At 33.9% G+C, this 18,289-nt stretch overlaps 1 protein-coding gene across 1 annotated transcript in view; it reads right to left on the bottom strand.

Annotated features, from left to right (window-relative positions):
* Nucleotides 1-2,488: 2,488 nt before the first annotated feature.
* The window catches only part of LOC128207850 (uncharacterized), a 61,985-nt gene continuing 46,184 nt past the window's right edge, over nt 2,489-18,289 (bottom strand). The window contains exons 21-33 of the mRNA XM_052911021.1: nt 17,625-17,808; nt 14,905-14,981; nt 13,732-13,963; nt 13,369-13,457; nt 12,697-12,880; nt 12,202-12,290; nt 10,781-10,964; nt 9,972-10,057; nt 8,719-8,938; nt 7,864-8,006; nt 5,970-6,050; nt 5,540-5,695; nt 2,489-4,132 (exon numbers count right to left, since the gene is read on the bottom strand). Coding sequence (XP_052766981.1) covers nt 4,097-4,132; nt 5,540-5,695; nt 5,970-6,050; nt 7,864-8,006; nt 8,719-8,938; nt 9,972-10,057; nt 10,781-10,964; nt 12,202-12,290; nt 12,697-12,880; nt 13,369-13,457; nt 13,732-13,963; nt 14,905-14,981; nt 17,625-17,808 — 1,761 coding nt within the window. The 3' untranslated portion in view covers nt 2,489-4,096. The remainder of the gene's footprint in view (nt 4,133-5,539; nt 5,696-5,969; nt 6,051-7,863; nt 8,007-8,718; nt 8,939-9,971; nt 10,058-10,780; nt 10,965-12,201; nt 12,291-12,696; nt 12,881-13,368; nt 13,458-13,731; nt 13,964-14,904; nt 14,982-17,624; nt 17,809-18,289) is intronic.

Here is an 18,289-nt window from a genome sequence, read left to right as displayed (position 1 = left end):
TGCGTATCAAACAATATTACATTGAAGCTCACAATCCTCATATCAGGGTTTAAGGGACACAATACAGGCTGATGCAAACGTATTTCATTCGGAACTCCTCGGCCATATTATCGAAAACAACCTCGGATGTATGCCGGTACATCAGTTGAAGTAGTTCGTAAAATTTTAAATAATATCATTCATTAATTGTAGTGTTTTAGAGTTGTATTTAATGATCTACGATTAAATTGATTGCCATTGAATTATTGCAAACATTATTAAGAATCCCAAGAGTTAAGTCACAAAGTTTAACTGCTAAATAAAATTACTACGCGATCTACTTGCGGCGGACTTAAACGTACCACTTTTTGAGTATGTAAACCGTCCAAATACATCCGAGGTTGATCCGAGGTTGTTTTTGAAAAAAAAATGGCCGAGGAGTTCCGAATGAACGTATTTATATCTTTAAATTTAATGCATTATGTTTTACTGATTTGACTTTAATGATAAAAACAAAACAAAACCCATATGATTTGTGTACAGTTGAAACATATAAGCCTTTATTCGTAATTGTGGTTTTCAATTAATAGCTACGTGGCCACAAATCCCCAGTTTAATGTTTTTTCATCGAAGAAGTGTAATCGATATTGTGCTCCTTTAATCCTGAATGTTATCATCCTGATAAAATGGACTGTCCCTTTAATTGCACCGAACAAACGTTAATAATAAAATTCTTGTTAATATTATGGTAATATTTTGTACTTAATTCTTGTTAAGATCAAAACTGTCATTATCAGCATACACTCGTAGAAAGTGTCTGTAAAATTCGAAATCGCTAAGAGGCAACCTCAACCAAAATCCGTTAGAAATATGATAACAAGACAATGCGAAAATTATTTCTAAATTGAATTTTGATCGGAAGTTATTCAGCAGTACAGGCAGATGATATGGCTTTTTGTTAATTCTATGTTTACATTGTAAACAACGGTGTCAGGTCCCTAAAAAGACCAGAGACCTGATCGTGACAGTCAGAAAACATCGAGTGACACAGCGTTCATTGTCCGATATCTCCCTATATTCAAAACAGCGCGTGGTCATATTCAATACTTGAATACCTTATCATAACCCCTGCTATAAAAATTGTAACATTAGTCACCCCGCTGCCCAGATATTAAATTAAAATCATACTCATCAAATGCCCTTTTATTTAACTTGTCAGTAGTCTATTTTGCGGTTCCCGGGTAATAAAAACGGCCGATAAATGGGAAACCGGTATCCTACAAGGTTCCGGCTAATACACAGGCCTCAAGCACTTATTTTTCTGGACACTGCACGTGAGTGACACGAGCTATTGGTCATCGACTCATTGAAAGCTTCATAAACATTAACATAATAAAATCGCTTCACATATGTTTTAATTGACAGACATTGTTCATAGTTATCAAATGAGCCATAATTCTACGTAATTTGTAATTCAACAACGTAGTTATAGCGCGTGCGCACGTGCACACTACGCATCACGTGACACGAATAGTCATTGACATGAGTAGCCTTTGGGTACATGCGTCTGGTAACTTTAGTATGACTAGCAATGTGTGGTCAGCAACACATGACCTTTTGGCCAGGTTTGATAGTTATCAGTAATGACAAAACGCTTTGTTTAATGCCAAAGTTAAAATTAAAACAGTAGAATATTGGCGATTAAAATGTGTCCATGAAGTCGACAACGGTATTGAAGATAACAAGAGCTGTCACAGTAAGTGACGAACGCCCCCGAAGTGCCACCTTGTTCAATTTATAATGCAATTATTAATACACGAAAAAGCGGACAGTAATGTATAAAAATGTTTTTTTCTTTGCTATGATACAAGTCCTTTGAGAGATTTTGAAACAGAATAATGTTGAGTTTTGAAGACAGTACAAACAAGACAACGTACTCAATGTTACTTTTCTTTTTGCCCTTGAACGATATTAAACAGGTCATTTTCCGTCCGATTTCAGTTGAAATAAAAGGAAAATTTACAGACTGTTATAATTATATTAAAAACATTGTTTAAAATACCTTTTACATAGTAGTAATCAGCCATCATTTTCTTTTCCAATCATACATAAGGTATATTGGGTCATCAAACATCAATATCTAACAGTTAATGGAGCTATCAGAGAGAAACTTATTTGTTGGTAGGATGCCTTAATTTCTAATATTCGTACTCAAGTAAAGAGTGATTTCTTATTAGATTTTTATATCGCATTTTCAAGCAGGCAGTCTGGATATTGTTAGTTTCACTAGAATATTAATGCGCCGAATGCTTTCTCTAATATTTGATAAATAAAAAGGACTCCTTAATAAAAATACAATTTTACAAAAATTGAATTTCAGACAATTTAATTTCTTCCCCTGAAACCTTCTATTTAGAAATTGTACTGGTTTTCAGAGAGTTAAATAAACTCTAGCAGCTACAGGGGAAAAAATGCAGGAACATACCGTTTTATGAAACAAAAATACATCATCGTTTTTTTTTTTAATGAAACATTATCACATGGTTACAAAGTGAACTGAAAAAAGAGAATCGTTCTGCATTCACACAATAAACAGTTACTACCTAAATTAACAGCCAGCTTAGTGTAAATTTCGCTAAATGGGTCAATACAACCAAAACTTCAACCATTGATTAAATTTGTACAAAATGTGGAGAAATAAATGTGATACATAGGCTAGAAAACAACAACGAAGGGAAATAAGTCTGCTAGTAACACAACTTAGTTATTCACGATTGTTCCCCTTACACTTTAAAAATATTCATGTACATTTTTTTTGTCTTATATTTCAAATAAAATTATTAAACATGTGTATGTTACAAATAAACAACTTATTTTTCAACTTGAAACAACCTTTAAATAAATTACCATACTTTAATCAGATAAATTATCGAACAGGACAATTCATGCATCCACACAAAAAGAAAGAAATGCAATACAGCTGAACAAATACAAATCTCTAATGGTTTTTCAGATTTTAAACATCTCTTCCATATACACACAAGAATAGGGCCCATATACAATATAATTCAAGATTATCTTTTTCAAGGCCTCAAAATTCAGTTTATTCAATACTTAGCCCCAACTTTCCTTCATAATCAATATTTCATAGATGATCATATTGTCCACTTAGGGTGGTGTTTACGTAATTTTAAGAAAATATTATGAAAAATTGTTGGCATAAAATTTTAAAACCTGTGGTCACTTATGCATTTTTGTCGCAAATGGTGATCGCCAGCGGGAACCCGGATCGTTCTAGTTAGAAATTAAAAAAAATCTTATTAAACTGACATGAAAAAATTGAAAATAAATTGTTCATAAAATCGCTTTAAGTGAAAATACCCACTAAGATTAAAACTGAATACAGGCCCTAGGTTACAACAAAATCAACTTAGGAGAGAGATTGATATACCACAGCAAGGAAATGAAACATACAATTCAAGTGGAATGGTTTGACAGCAAAGTCTAGTTAGCAAGTAACATCAAGGGCATATAACTCTGTCAAACAGCACAGGCATAATAATTCACATTGGGACGATTACACAAGCTCAGCCTGAATTTGGTAGCCGGGTAGCAATATTTTGTGGTGATGTTTGTCTTTGCTTTCTGTTTATCCAATATAAAAAAACACGTTCCTTAAAACTTTATGATAACAATATTGATCTAGAAAAATTGACGCACAAAATGGACTGTAAACGTCCTGGGTAATAACATTTGGCTCACAAGTTGTATTTTCTTCATTTACCAAAATCTGTGGAATTATTATTTTCATATGGGTTTGGACATTTTTCCTTACTAGTTCGCTTTTATATACAATTTGCAAAGAAACAATACATGAAGTACAAAAATTGACTTAATATATAAAAAAACAAATGTTTAAATTATTTGAAACACCTTCACAGTTTTGACATTTTATAAAGTATTTTCAAAATGGTTTAAAAATCAAAATACAAATGAAACTTTCCAATACACAAAAAAATTGTTCATGAGCATCTTCTTTGAAGTACATCAAGTTGCATATTGGAATTGCAAAAAATAATCAAAATTTCTTCCATCTGTTGCCGTAGTAACTAACTCCTCAGTTCCAAACATGCTTCATACAGTGTTCAACCGCCTGAAAAATTAAAATGTTATTAATAAAAACATTTGATTGGCATAACAAAAATTTGTTAATACTCACTGGGATGAAAGTTCAGCATTTTGTTAAAGTTAACAACATTGTTAACCTTGTTGTTGTTAATTTTATAATATGTTATGCTCTGGAAGTTTTACAGATATGTTTATGATCCCCGGTCAATCTAACAAGGCTTGAGATATTTGTTTTAGCTTAACTTGTTTTATTCAAATTTATGAACACGTCATAAAAAGTTTTGCCTTTACTGGGACTATACACTAGATTGGCACCAAATGAAGTTTTTTTCAATAACGAATCTCAGGACAATTATTTAATCAAATTTTTTACTCATAATTGTTAAAAAAATTACCAAAATGTAAAAACTTCAGTTATTTTAAATGCATTGTAAACATTGATACCAAGTTGATGCCAGTTTTCGACAATTTTCTTTTTTTCCGCAATTTCAGCATACCGTGTATAGCCCCTTTAAATGTTAACAACAATGTTGTTAATCACATTGTTAACTTTAATAAAGTTCTAAACAATGTGGCCAATGTGTACATGCATTACAACGGACATCTACATTTACAGAATTAAAAAACACAATGGGCCAAATGTTCAAAACTTTGTTAAAGTTAACAATGTGATTAACGACATCATCGTTAACTTTTAAGCCAAAAATATTCAACAATGTGCTAATATATTCAAGTAAAACAAGAACAGCTGAAACAACAATGTTAACTTAAACAAAGTTCTGAATGATTGGCTCAGTATTTATTTTAATTTATTAAAGAAGCTTACGTGAATATGCGCTCTTAGTTGGCCATAAATCGGTCAGTCTCAGTATTATTGAAAGTAATAAAGTATCGTAATTGGGAATAATAATAAATAACTAAGAGGCAAGCTCTATTGACCATGTGCCACTTCAAACTGAATCAGGGGCCAATTTCAATAAAGATCTTACCTGAATTATTCGTAAAATTAAAATTTTCTTAGTGCCAAATTATTTTGCTTATATTTTTGAAAATTGAACGAAATCCAATATATCAAATGAACGCAAAGCTGCGGAAATAAAACAAAAATCCACTCGTTGCCTTTATGATATGGATTATGGAAGTTTAAAAGTTCAAATGTTATCTATTTTATGTGATATAAGACTGCTGACAAAATATCAGATCACAGTTTTTCAAATTTACGTTTGAAAATTGATGTTTTATAGCAAAAAGTGTTACTTACGCTTTAAAAAACCCGATTGAGATCTGTTCTACTATGAGTTATCTGACTGAATTGAAGGCACTGATGACAAAATCAGCTGATTCTGAGACAAATATTAAAATAAAAGTCAAAACTGTCAATCTGTGAGAGTGCAGCTTTAATTTACAAATGCGAAAAATGCTATCTACTGACCCCACACTTATGAGCATTCTCCTTTGATGCACACCAGTAGGATGGGCCCCAAGTGCAATTCTTCGCCCCTAAAAGGGGCTTGCTGGGGTGGAAGAACAGGGTGTGAGAGGCCTTGGATAAAGTCTCGGTCTGGACCTTCGGGCACAGAGTTATTCCCTGTGTGGGAGAAAATATTTGGAAATAAATTATTATGTATAGTAACTATTTTTACTTCTAATTTTCATCATGTTGTTCGATAGACCCAAGTTCACATTTTAACACAGGCATGCTAAAGATTCACTAGACTCAATTTACTGGAGTTTTTTTTTAAAAAGAATAAAGAATGTAAAATATTTAAATCCAATTTGAAGAAGTGCCAATTATTATGGGAAAAACGAAAGAAATGCTATTTAAAATAGTATGTGTAAACTGATGAGACCAGACTACATACCTGGCAGACCTGAGTTTCGTTCAAGTTTTCTTCCAACAATCGCAGAATGGCTGGCACATACTGGCTCACGATATCATGACACTTGAAAATGGATGGATACAATTCATTATTAGTGCATGCACATATCTTACAATGTGTCATTAATATATGTTCACTGACACTGAATATATGTACCCATTATTTCATTGCACTTAATATGCACAGATACCCATTATTTCATTGCACTTAATATGCACAGATACCCATTATTTCATTGCATTTAATATGCACAGATACCCATTATTTCATTGCACTTAATATGCACAGATACCCATTATTTCATTGCACTTAATATGCACAGATACCCATTATTTCATTGCACTTAATATGCACAGATACCCATTATTTCATTGCACTTAATATGCACAGATACCCATTATTTCATTGCACTTAATATGCACAGATACCCATTATTTCATTGCACTTAATATGCACAGATACCCATTATTTCATTGCATTAAATATGCACAGATACCCATTATTTCATTTTCATTGTACTAAATATGCACAGATACCCATTATTTCATTGCACTTAATATGCACAGATACCCATTATTTCATTGCATTAAATATGCACAGATACCCATTATATCATTTTCATTGCACTAAATATGCACAGATATCTATTATTTCATTTTCATTGCACTTAATATGCACAGATACCCATTATTTCATTTTCATTGCACTAAATATGCATAATTACCTATTATTTTATTTTCATGACACTGTATATACATTGTTTGGCCAATATAAATTAATTGCTAAATTTTCATCCATCTTTTTTTTTAAATGGAGGAAGGGGATGACTTTTTATTTTTCTTAGATGACTGTTGCACTGTTGAATATGTGTTCAAGCTCTTTATTATTGCATAAGGGACCATAAACAAGTGTTCCTAGATGAATCACAAACACAGTCATAACAATTTTCCATTTTAACATGTGAATTTTATACTATACGTATGAATAAACACCGGTACCTGACAGTACTGGACCATTACACAAATACAGTTCCTAGTCCAACATTTTTATTTAACTTTAAGTCAATAAAATTTAAGGGGCGACAGAAAAAAACGGGGGAGGGCGGGGATGAAAACTTAGCAATGGATTTATATTCACCCTATCCATTAATTTATTTTATGTCACTAAATATACAGTTACCCGTTATTTCATTTTTATGTTATTAAATAGGCACAAATATCCATTATTTTTTCATGATACTTAATATGCACAATTATAGTTCAGTTCATTTATTAGCACTGCATAAACACATTTTAAAATTATTTCAGATTAAATCACTCGATATGCATATCAAATGCAATAATATCATTATATGGTATAGACTGACATCTAAAGTCTAGCCTATTTCTTAGTTAGGTGAGACCAGGACTGGTATTTAGTATTGATCTTAATATGATCTTAGAACGATGTAGCTAACCGGATTACTTGTTATAAATAACTGACCAATAGTGGAAATGAAGTCAAAGATTTACATAAGTTGTATACAGATTATACCACCTAAGGGCTATTCCAGTAAAACATATAACCCCCGGGGGAAAGGCAATTATTTAAATAGTGTATGGGTGGGTGTCTTTTTTGCTAATTTGGACCCCAAAAGGGTAAATTTGCTTCTGTAGGGGGGGGGGGGGGCATAATTTATAAGTGCCTTCCCCCCAGGGGGTATATGTTTAAATGGAATAGCCCTAAGGATGAATAAGAAGGACGGGACTTAATTGAGTACAAGCAAATTCTCAGATGATACATATATCTAAAGGTATAAAAAAGGGAAAACTAAAAGGTTATTTTACATAATTATCAATGTTAAACATTTACTAGCATTCCATGAATGAGATTATACCTGAGCTGTGACGGTGTCAGGCAGGATATTGCACAATTGTTTTAGGTATTTCTCAACCTCGGCGTCTGTGTGGTTTTCCTTAATATACTGCTTTATTTCCCCAACCACAAGTTTGCATACTTCACACAGGTCTTCGTTTTTTACTGCAAGCAGAAATGATTTTTTATGTGCAATTCATATAATTCAAACAACATGTAACGTCTTGTAAGCTTAAATTTCACATAAGCTGATATTAGTGATCGCTTAGTTTAAACATTATATATGTTACAATGATTGTGAAGAAAGTTATAATAACTTATACTTAGTCACTCTTGTTGGCACTATTTTGCGCAAAAGTGGTCTTGTGATGTTAGGGAACCCGGAGTACCCGGATAAACCCAAACTCACATTCGCCCAGACAAGGATTTGAACCTGAGTCACCCTGGTGAGAAGTGAGTGCACTAACCACTGTGCTAATCAGACAACCTACACATACCGGTAGCTTAAAGAATAACGCTCAAATCGGTTTCCTGGGAAGAACCAGTACTGGCATCAATTTTGAGAGGCCATGACAGTATCCCTAGTGGGGTTTGAACCAAAGACCTCTTGAGTCAGGGCAAGAGCCCGGTTTCAATAAAGATGGTAAGGCTTTATGTCGTAAATTTCCAGGCATAACCTGGTAAGGACATTTATAACATAGATTTGTACTGTTCAATCCCAGCTATGTTTTATTTCTACCAATGTTGTTTCTTTATAAAAGATAATTACTCTATAAAAGTAAAAAAAGCATGATATTATTTACATGCAAAAATGTCCTATGAAATTCATTAATATTTTTATATATTACAATAACACTTGCTTAAAAGTACAGTTAACCTTTTGGTGTGTCTTTGATAATCTGCACTTTAGCAGCGAAATTTCCAATCAGATCCCCAGAACATAGAGTAAGTTTCGTGCAAATTTCTTTCGGATCCAGTTCTTGCACTAGGAACTGTATGACCAGCTTGCCGTACTGTTTCACAAAGTCTGTGCATTCAGCGGACAGGGTGTCTGGCATAAGGCTACAAACCTTGTCCAGGGCCTCTTCAATGGCAACCTGTGTAATACAGAGAAGTTTACAATTACGTTCTTAGTTTTGCTGACTGCAAATTAACAAGTGACAGGTATGAAAATAAATGACCCTACATTACGAGTGTGTAAAAATCGGTATCTATGAAGCTATCGATAATGCATGAATATCCGTATCTATGAACCTATCGATAATGCTTGAATATCCGTATCTATGAACCTATCATTAATGCGTGAATATCCTTATCAATGAACCTTTCGATAATGCGTGAATATCCGTATCTATGAACCTATAGATAATGTGTGAATATCCTGATCTATGAACCTTTCGATAATGCATGAATATCTGTGTCTATGAACCTACAGATAATGCGTGAATATCTGTATCTATGAAGCTATGGATCGAGAAGAAAATGTGTTACAATGAAGTAAATGTTAATATAAAGCATAGCTTGTTTATGTAACAAATTTGATAGGCACAGATTTTTTTATGATTAAAAAATATTTCATTTAATTATTATATGAAATATTTTTTCTCTAACATGCAACAATCATATGCATTTTTTCTCATCATTTATTTGAACTTGAAGATACTTAGTATTCAAAATGACTCCATCAAGGGTATGTAGACATTATATCACGACCCGGCAGCCGAGAAATTGATCAAAATCCCTGGGGGTCGGGATGGATCACTTTTACTAATAAAACCTGCTATAAAAAACATGCAGAATAGTCTTTACCCCAGACGGCAGTTAAAGTTTTGCAAACTGACAATAATGGAGGTCTATACCTCAACTTCCAAAAACAGGGGAAATAAAAAATAATATTCTTTTTTCATGGGTATTAAAATCGATCAATATTCATAATTTTTCTCAAGGCATAGAAAAAGGGGTTATAGTTTTGTGCAAGCACATTAATACTGGTAGTTTTATGTGTGGGACAAACTCTGATTACACTAAGCAATATTGAAAATTCAGTTTTTGGATCCATATTCAACAGTTAAAATCATTCAATATTGAACAAAACACATCCAGATATAAAATAAAGCATCAATTCCCTACCACACTTCTGTTCCCTTTCAGCATACCATCTAACTCCCTCATGACAAATTCACACAGCACACAGATCGGCCCTGCAGCCACGACATCTAAAATGAATGCAGATAATTTTAGTTAATACTTATTTCTTTTATCTCTATTGTAAGCAGAATGATATCTTACAGAATCACACTTAAGCGCATTTCCTGGCCCCAATGTAACAAAAATACTCAAGTGAAACTCATTTTATCACATAAAAGCATAGTATGATTCAAAATCTTGTATGTTTTAACTATTCTAAAACCATATTTCCTCATAGAACAGGTTGATAAAAACTCTTGTCAATTTTTTGAAGACAACTTTGTCTACAGTAGAGCAAAAAAGTCACTTTTTAAAAATTACCATACAAAAGCAGAATGTGATTCAAAATCTTGCATTTTTGAAATTGAATTTTCTCATTTTAACTTTTAAAAGTTTAAGCTTAGCTACTCATCCATAACAATAAAGATACCAAACTCCACACAGTGATCACTTCCCTTTGCCATTCACTGCTGTCCACAAATCACATGATGATTATCAGTCATGTGACATCATTCAAAACCTCAAAATGTTCTTTCATTCGAATTTGTTTTATTTTAGTCTTTAAAATTTATGTTATTAAATGGAACCTTAATAAAGTATTGCATAAATATGTGTAAACACTCTTCCCCTTTTTCCAAAAAATCTTTACGTAGCTGAATGAAAATAAAAATAAAATAAAACACCCAGCTATTTTAGTACATAGTGGGCTCATCTAGGGAGATCACTGCACAGGAGATTACAAAGATACATACCTTTTACAACTACCTCTTTGGTCGCACACAGTCCGATACTGGCACAGATTTGTTTAGGATCAATCTCTTGGATAAGAAGCTGAATGATCTGTGCAGCATACTGGTTCACAAAGTTGTTGCATTCCTGAGCAATTGTGTCCGGCAGCAGCGAACAGACTTTAGCCAGAGCAGATTTTATGGCAGCCTGTGAGAAGACAAAATAGACTGTATGTCAAGTCAATTTAAGTAAGAAAATCTTTAACACTTCAGTACATCATCACAACTTCAAGCTCTTACAACATTTTTAAATGAATGTCAAGCATTCTAAGAACACAAAGCATATGTTCACGTTGTCTAGTCACTGACATGGGCAAAGCAATATACCCCTGCTTCTTTGAGGGGGATTAAACAACAAATGCTCCAGACACAAATAAAAAAAAGAGGTCCATGAGGGGGATTAAACAACAAATGCTCCAGACACAAATAAAAAAAAGAGGTCCATGAGGGTCTATGCTCTACTGGCATGACTTGTTGTATTTTTCATCCAGGGCATGTACATATGGGTAATAGGCAACATTACTGATAGTTAACTTGGAACGTTTTCTGTTAGTTCATGGGCACAGCCATTAAAGACGTGATACATCGATGATGCAATGTGAATTTGGCGATTTATATAAATTACCTTGTAAATAAACGGTAACTTCTGCGAATAAACCATAATTAGCAGAAAACACCTAATAACTAAAGATTGCTTTTTTGAACAAGCTCTTGTTGCCCCTGTTGTGTGGGTCGTAGGTGGGAAATAATCTATGATGGAAATAAAACTTTTACTGTTGTACTGAAGACAAACCAACATAGGGATCGTCTACTGGTCTTGACCAACCTGCATACAAAGTATGACGTTCCTGGGTCCAAGTGAAAGGGAGAAATATAATTCTTGAAATGGTGTAACTGATACAAAGGATTCTCAGAGTTTGCTGAAGTTACATGGAACTTGATGATTTCATTATGCATTTGTCAAAATTGCTGACACTGCACTGATTTTTACTGATATTGGCACAATAAACCCAAATATGTTTCTGAATTGTTGAATTATGAGACATTTTACTGTTTGAGTAAAACTGTAGACTATCTTTGACATTTAACAGTGTTAAGCTTGTGCAAGCATTAGCAACCATTGGACAATAAATTGAAGCTCTATTGAATACAGAAATGTTGCCAATTTCAAGGGCCATTATTCAGTCATGCATGGGCAGATGTTGCTGGTTCCGAAAGGAACAGAGCTCCAATGGATATCTAACTACTGCATAAGTTTGATTGAGATAAAATCAAAATAATCATGTATACAAGTTATTATTAACAGACCCATGGACAACATGAACCAGTGCATTAGCTCTTTGGCAAGCTAAAAACCAGAAATAAAGCTATGACAACATGTATACCTCAGACTTATTTCCCTTGAGGAGGTTGTCAATTTCTTTGAGGACAAACTCGCACAGCACACACTCTGGCCCTCCCTTCACAGGACGCTCTGTGGAGAAATATAGCAAAAAGGATATAATAATTTGCTGAACTTTATTCTGAGTGTCTGAGTGGATGGCTGAAATCCAGCTATTTTTGTACAAAGTGGGCATAGATCTTATCTGGCCCCAATGTCATGAAACATCTCGAGTCTCTTATAACATGATCAAGCTTAGCACACTTTTCATGTTCTGGTATTATTTGTGTAATATTTTCATTTTAAAGAGTTCCAAGTCTTTAAAAGGAATATGTCTTTATGATAATCATGAAAACTATCATTCTGTAAAAACAAATTTAAGTACATCTTTCAGCGTAATGAAATAAGGTGCTTAACTTTTTATGCTTTTGATTTTTCCAAATTTTTGAGCCTGCTCATCAAGGGAGATCACTGCACAGTAGATTACAAAGATACACACCTTTTAAAACTACCTCCTTGGTCGCACACAGTCCGATACTGGTACAGATTGTTTTCGGGTCAATCTCGTGGATCAGGAGATCAATGATCTGTGCAGCATATTGGTTAACAAAGGTGTCACATTCCTCAGCAATTGTTTCCGGCAGCAGCGAACAGACTTTAGCCAGAGCAGATTTTATGGCAGCCTGTGAGGAGACAAAATAAATTGTGAGTCAAGTTAATTTAGGTAGGAAATTGTTGAACATTGTAGTACACCATCACAACTAATGCTTATACATGTACAACATTCTTAAATGAATGTCAATGTCAATGTTTCTAAGAACATTATGCATTGTGTATTTATTATTATTAGGATTTGCAAAAGATGTTTATGCAGAGTACAGCAGCTTTCATGATGCAGGATTCAGGATCATTATATGTTACTGTAATTGGTAAGCCTTCTCAATACTTTCCCTAAATAAATAGGGGTCATGTGCTTGTCATGACAACCTCCCTTCCAAGTTTTAAAGACCTTAGGCCCTAGCATCCTCTAATTATCCATTGGAAAAGGAGGAATGACCGACATGAGTAAAGCAATAAACCGCTTCTACAGCAGGGGGTAAATTAACTAAACAAATAAGACAAGACAAGAAGTCAAAGAAAACAAGAAAGAAAGCTTTGACAAGATGACTACCTCGGACATATTTCCCTTGAGGAGGTTGTCAATTTCTTTGAGGACAAACTCACACAGCATACACTCTGGCCCCGCCTTCAAAGGACGTTCTGTGGAGAAATATAGCAGAGAGGAAATAATTTATGCTGAACCTTTTTCTGAATGAATGGGTAAACATGTGAATTTGAAGACATTGTCTTCAAACATGGACCAGCTTATGTAAAGATTTCTTTTGTCAGTATAAATTATCCAGTAACCAAATACTTTCTCTAATTTATATTATTTCAATCTTTCTTAAATATAAAATGCAAAATAAAATTTGATTATCGATTATGATATTTGGCCAAATGGAGATTAAGCAATCATCTGTAGCTTAATGCCTACCCTGTGGATCCTTCACCAGTTTCACATGAACAGGTTTGGGCAGCTGTTTCATGCTTGCCACACTAGCTTGGGCGCAGAGCCGGAGACTTTTACAGATGGCGTCTGGGCTCTCACTGAGCAGGATGTAGTCAATGATAAGCTGGGTGTACTGATCTACAAGCTTGGAGCACTCCCCACTGATGGCAGACGGCATTCGGGAACAGACTTCCTTCAGCACTTCTTTGATGTGCTCCTGGGGATGGAAAAAGATGATAGATATTACAAAACAAGAGGACCGCGGAATGAACACCAATGCTCGTCTGTTGTTTTCTGTGGAAAAGGGGCATAACTCAACAAGATTTAAAGCAAAAGCCTTGATTTTGTGAGAATATTATTTCTGTCATAATGTATACCAAGATTTATTTGAATATTTTGAACAGTGTGATTTATGGCCAATGTTGCCAATACTGATCTGTTGTTTCTCTAAGTCTAAGGGGCATAACTCAACAGTTTCTAAAGCCAAAGTTATAGGCCTTGCTTCATATGTGCATATTGTTACTGGCAACATGCGTACCAAGTTTTATTTGATGTCTTGAACAGTATTTTGAGTTATGGCTAACGTTAAAGTTTGGACGACAATGAAGACACCAAGGATAACCAAATACCTTGATTTATTTTCTTTAAAAACCAACAACAGGGGAGCTAAAATATTTGCAGGAAAAAAACGACCCTTTATCAGTGCAAAACTATTGCAATAGTGTAACTTAAATACTTCAGATCTAACCAAGGCGTATCTTTTTTCTCAGTGAAGGGGAAAACTCAACAGTATTCTAGCCAGAGAAAATAGAACTTGCTGAACATTGGCATACTTTAAATGTGAACATGTGTACAAAGTTTCATAATAATATCTTAAGTTTGCTCCACTAAATAAAACCAAAACCATGACAATTTCAATTTCTTATCTTTGAAAAAAGATATATATGAGCTTTTTCATGATGCACAGAAATTTAAAATGACCCGAAATTGACGCAGATTTTTAGTAAGCGTAAACCTTGACCCAGGGGAATTTCACTACAATATCTATGAATGAAGAGATTTTCCAGAAAACAGTTTTTTTACCTTTTTTAAACTAATTTTACGAGTACATTTTTAAGATTTTTTTTTTTATAATGGAGAAAAGAAGCAAAATTTTACCTCAGTCTTGTTTTCTTGGAGCTGACTATTCAAGTATTTCATCACTTCCTGGCATGCCTCGCACTCAATAGCATTGGCTGTCGGAAATATAAAAATCATGACTACATACTCTTGGTCCCAATTTCTCGTGAAAAATTCAAGCATAACAAACTCCAGGCCCAAATATCACGAATATACTTAAGTCAAATCTCAATCTCAACTCATTTTTCCACATTACAGTATATTATTAAAAATTACTAATATTTTACTTATTTTAAAACAAGAGCTGTCACAGAGACAGCGCGCTCGACTATTCCGCCACTTTTCAGTGTAAGGATTGAAAAGTTTTGGCGAAACATGCATGGATCACTGTTAGATTGGATTTCAATGCAATACATGATGTGCTGAGATATTAACCTTAATGTGGTTACATGGAAAATTTTAACCAGAATTTTTAAGTCTGATAAATAAAGGGCCATTATTTGCAAAATACAGTTATCTAACTTGGTTATTCAATTACGTTGGGTGGTTGAATACCATTGTATAAAGTCTCAATGCAATACATCAAGTAGTTGCTGAGATATTATCCTATGTGTGCTAACATGCAAGACCTTAACCAGAATTTCTAAGTCGCAAAATAAAGGGGCAAAATTTATATAATATGAAAGATAGAGTTATCTTATTTGATTAAAGAAGAAGGTTAAATGGTTGGGAGCCCGTGTAAAAAGTCTCAATGCAATACATGATGTATTCGCTGAGGTATTGACTTAAATGTGGTTACATGCAAAACTTTAACCAAAATTTCTATGTCGAATAAAAAAGGGGCCATTATTTGAATTTAATGCAAACTAGAGTTATCTAATTTGGTTAATTAAGTAGGTTGGATGGTTGAGTACCATTGTATAAAGTCTCAATGCAATACATCAAGTAGTTGCTGAGATATTAACCTATGTGTGCTTACATGCAAAACCTTAACCAGAATTTCTAAGTCGAATAATAAAGGGCAATTATTTGCATTAAATGCAAAGAAGAGTTATCTAACTTGGTTAATTAAGTAGGTTGGATGGTTGAGTACCATTGTATCGAGTCTCAATGCAATACCTCAAGTAGTTGCTGAGATATTAACCTATGTGTGCTTGCACGCAAAACCTTAACCAGAATTTCCAAGTCAACTAATAAAGGGCAATTATTTGCATTAAATGCAAAGAAGAGTTATCTGACTTGGTTAATTAAGTAGGTTGGATGGTTGAGTACCATTGTATCAAGTCTCAATGCAATACCTAAAGTAGTTGGTGAGATATTAACCTATGTGTGCTTGCACGCAAAACCTTAACCATGGTGTGACGCCAACGCCGATGCTTTGGTGAGTAGTATAGCTCTCCATATTCTTCGAATAGTCGAGCTAAAAACACATTCTCACATGCATTATGTTGATTAACATGATTGCTCAATATTTTATTTTTTTCTACGGCACAAAATGTACTTGAGTAAAACTCAGAATAATAAATTGGACTCAAGTACAATTTTTACTCTCAATTTTTGTTTTCTATAAACTATTGACAATTTCTTTTATCAACATAATGAATGAGAGAATGGGATTTCAGAAAAGAGTAGAACATTTACAATTTTGAATCATATGATGCTGTAATTTGATAAAAAGAGTTGAGACTGAGATTGAGATTTGACTTGAGAATTTTGGTGATATTGGGGCCTGGTCAACAATTTCTTATACTGACCAACATTCCTATGATGTTTCATGTATGTAGGTGCAATACTTTTGGAGAGACATAGGACACAATATTTAATGTCACCTGATGTGACGAAATGAAACATTTCATACACAATTAACATATAGTCCCAGATATGACTTAAATTATTCATGATTGTGAAAATTTGAAAAAGATAGATTCAATTTTTGTACATTCAAGAAGACAGGATCCAATTAGTGTACATTCAAGAAGACAGGATCCAATTCTTGTACATTCAAGAAGACAGGATCCAATTAGTGTACATTCAATAAGACAGGATCCAATAAGTGTACATTCAAGAAGACAGGATCCAATTCTTGTACATTCAAGAAGACAGGATCCAATTAGTGTACATTCAAGAAGACAGGATCCAATTCTTGTACATTCAAGAAGACAGGATCCAATAAGTGTACATTCAAGAAGACAGGATCCAATTAGTGTACATTCAAGAAGACAGGATCCAATTAGTGTACATTCAAGAAGACAGGATCCAATTAGTGTACATTCAAGAAGACAGGATCCAATTCTTGTACATTCAAGAAGACAGGATCCAATTTTTGAACATTCAAGAAGACAGGACCTAATTCTTAAACATTCATGAAGACAGGATCCAATTCTTGTACATTCAAGAAGACAGGACCTAATTAGTGTACATTCAAGAAGGCAGGATCCAATTAGTGTACATTCAAGAAGAAAGGATCCAATTCTTGTACATTCAAGAAGACAGGATCCAATATTTTGAACATTCAAGAAGACAGGATCCAATTCTTAAACATTCATGAAGACAGGATCCAATTCTTGTACATTCAAGAAGACAGGATCCAATTGTTGTACATTCATGAAGACAGGACCTAATTCTTAAACATTCAAGAAGACAGGATCCAATTCTTGTACATTCAAGAAGACAGAGATCCAATTCTTGTATATTCAAGAAGACAGGATCCAATTATTGTTCATGTGTATTGTGAACATTGAATTTTTTAAACACACTACCTTGTACATTATTCTCAGTTTCTTTTCCAACTGATGGCAACATGAGAGGTAGAGTGTCCATAGGTTTCATCAAGGGGGAGATAACTACATCGGTCCCAAGGCTTGACGATGTAAGGGCAGGACAAAGGCCAATTTCCTGACAAATCGTGTTGATGTCGATGTCCTTAACCAGCATATCAATAACCTGAATATTTCATAATTATAGGTTTTTTTTTAATTGACTTATTTTACAATGATTGTTAAAGTTGTTATTATAACACTATGGGCCAACTGTTGAGAACTTTGTTAAAGTTAACAACTTTTTTTACTTCATCGTTGTTAACTTTCAAACCTTTACTGCTCTGGAAGTTTAATGGACACACTTGTGATCTGCAGTACTTTAAACAAGTTATGTGCCAATTCTTTCAGCTGTACTTGTTTTATTAAAATATATGAGCCCATCGTCAAATATTTCATGTTTAAATGTTAACAAAGATGTCGTTATTCACCTTGTTAACTCTAATAAAGTTCTGAACAATCGGCCCAACATTAATCATTCTAATTGGCATGATGACACACAAGAGTGTCGTCTAATGCTGTGGGTAATACCGGAGTACATGGAGAATACCCACTTCTTCAGCTTGGTAATTACAAAACGAACTCAATTACGCCCAAGCCAGGTATCG

Source organism: Mya arenaria, chromosome 2, assembly GCF_026914265.1.
Source record: "Mya arenaria isolate MELC-2E11 chromosome 2, ASM2691426v1".
NCBI lineage: Eukaryota > Metazoa > Mollusca > Bivalvia > Myida > Myidae > Mya > Mya arenaria.
Note: the sequence above shows the minus strand (reverse complement) of the source record. Positions and strands in the feature narration are given on the sequence as shown.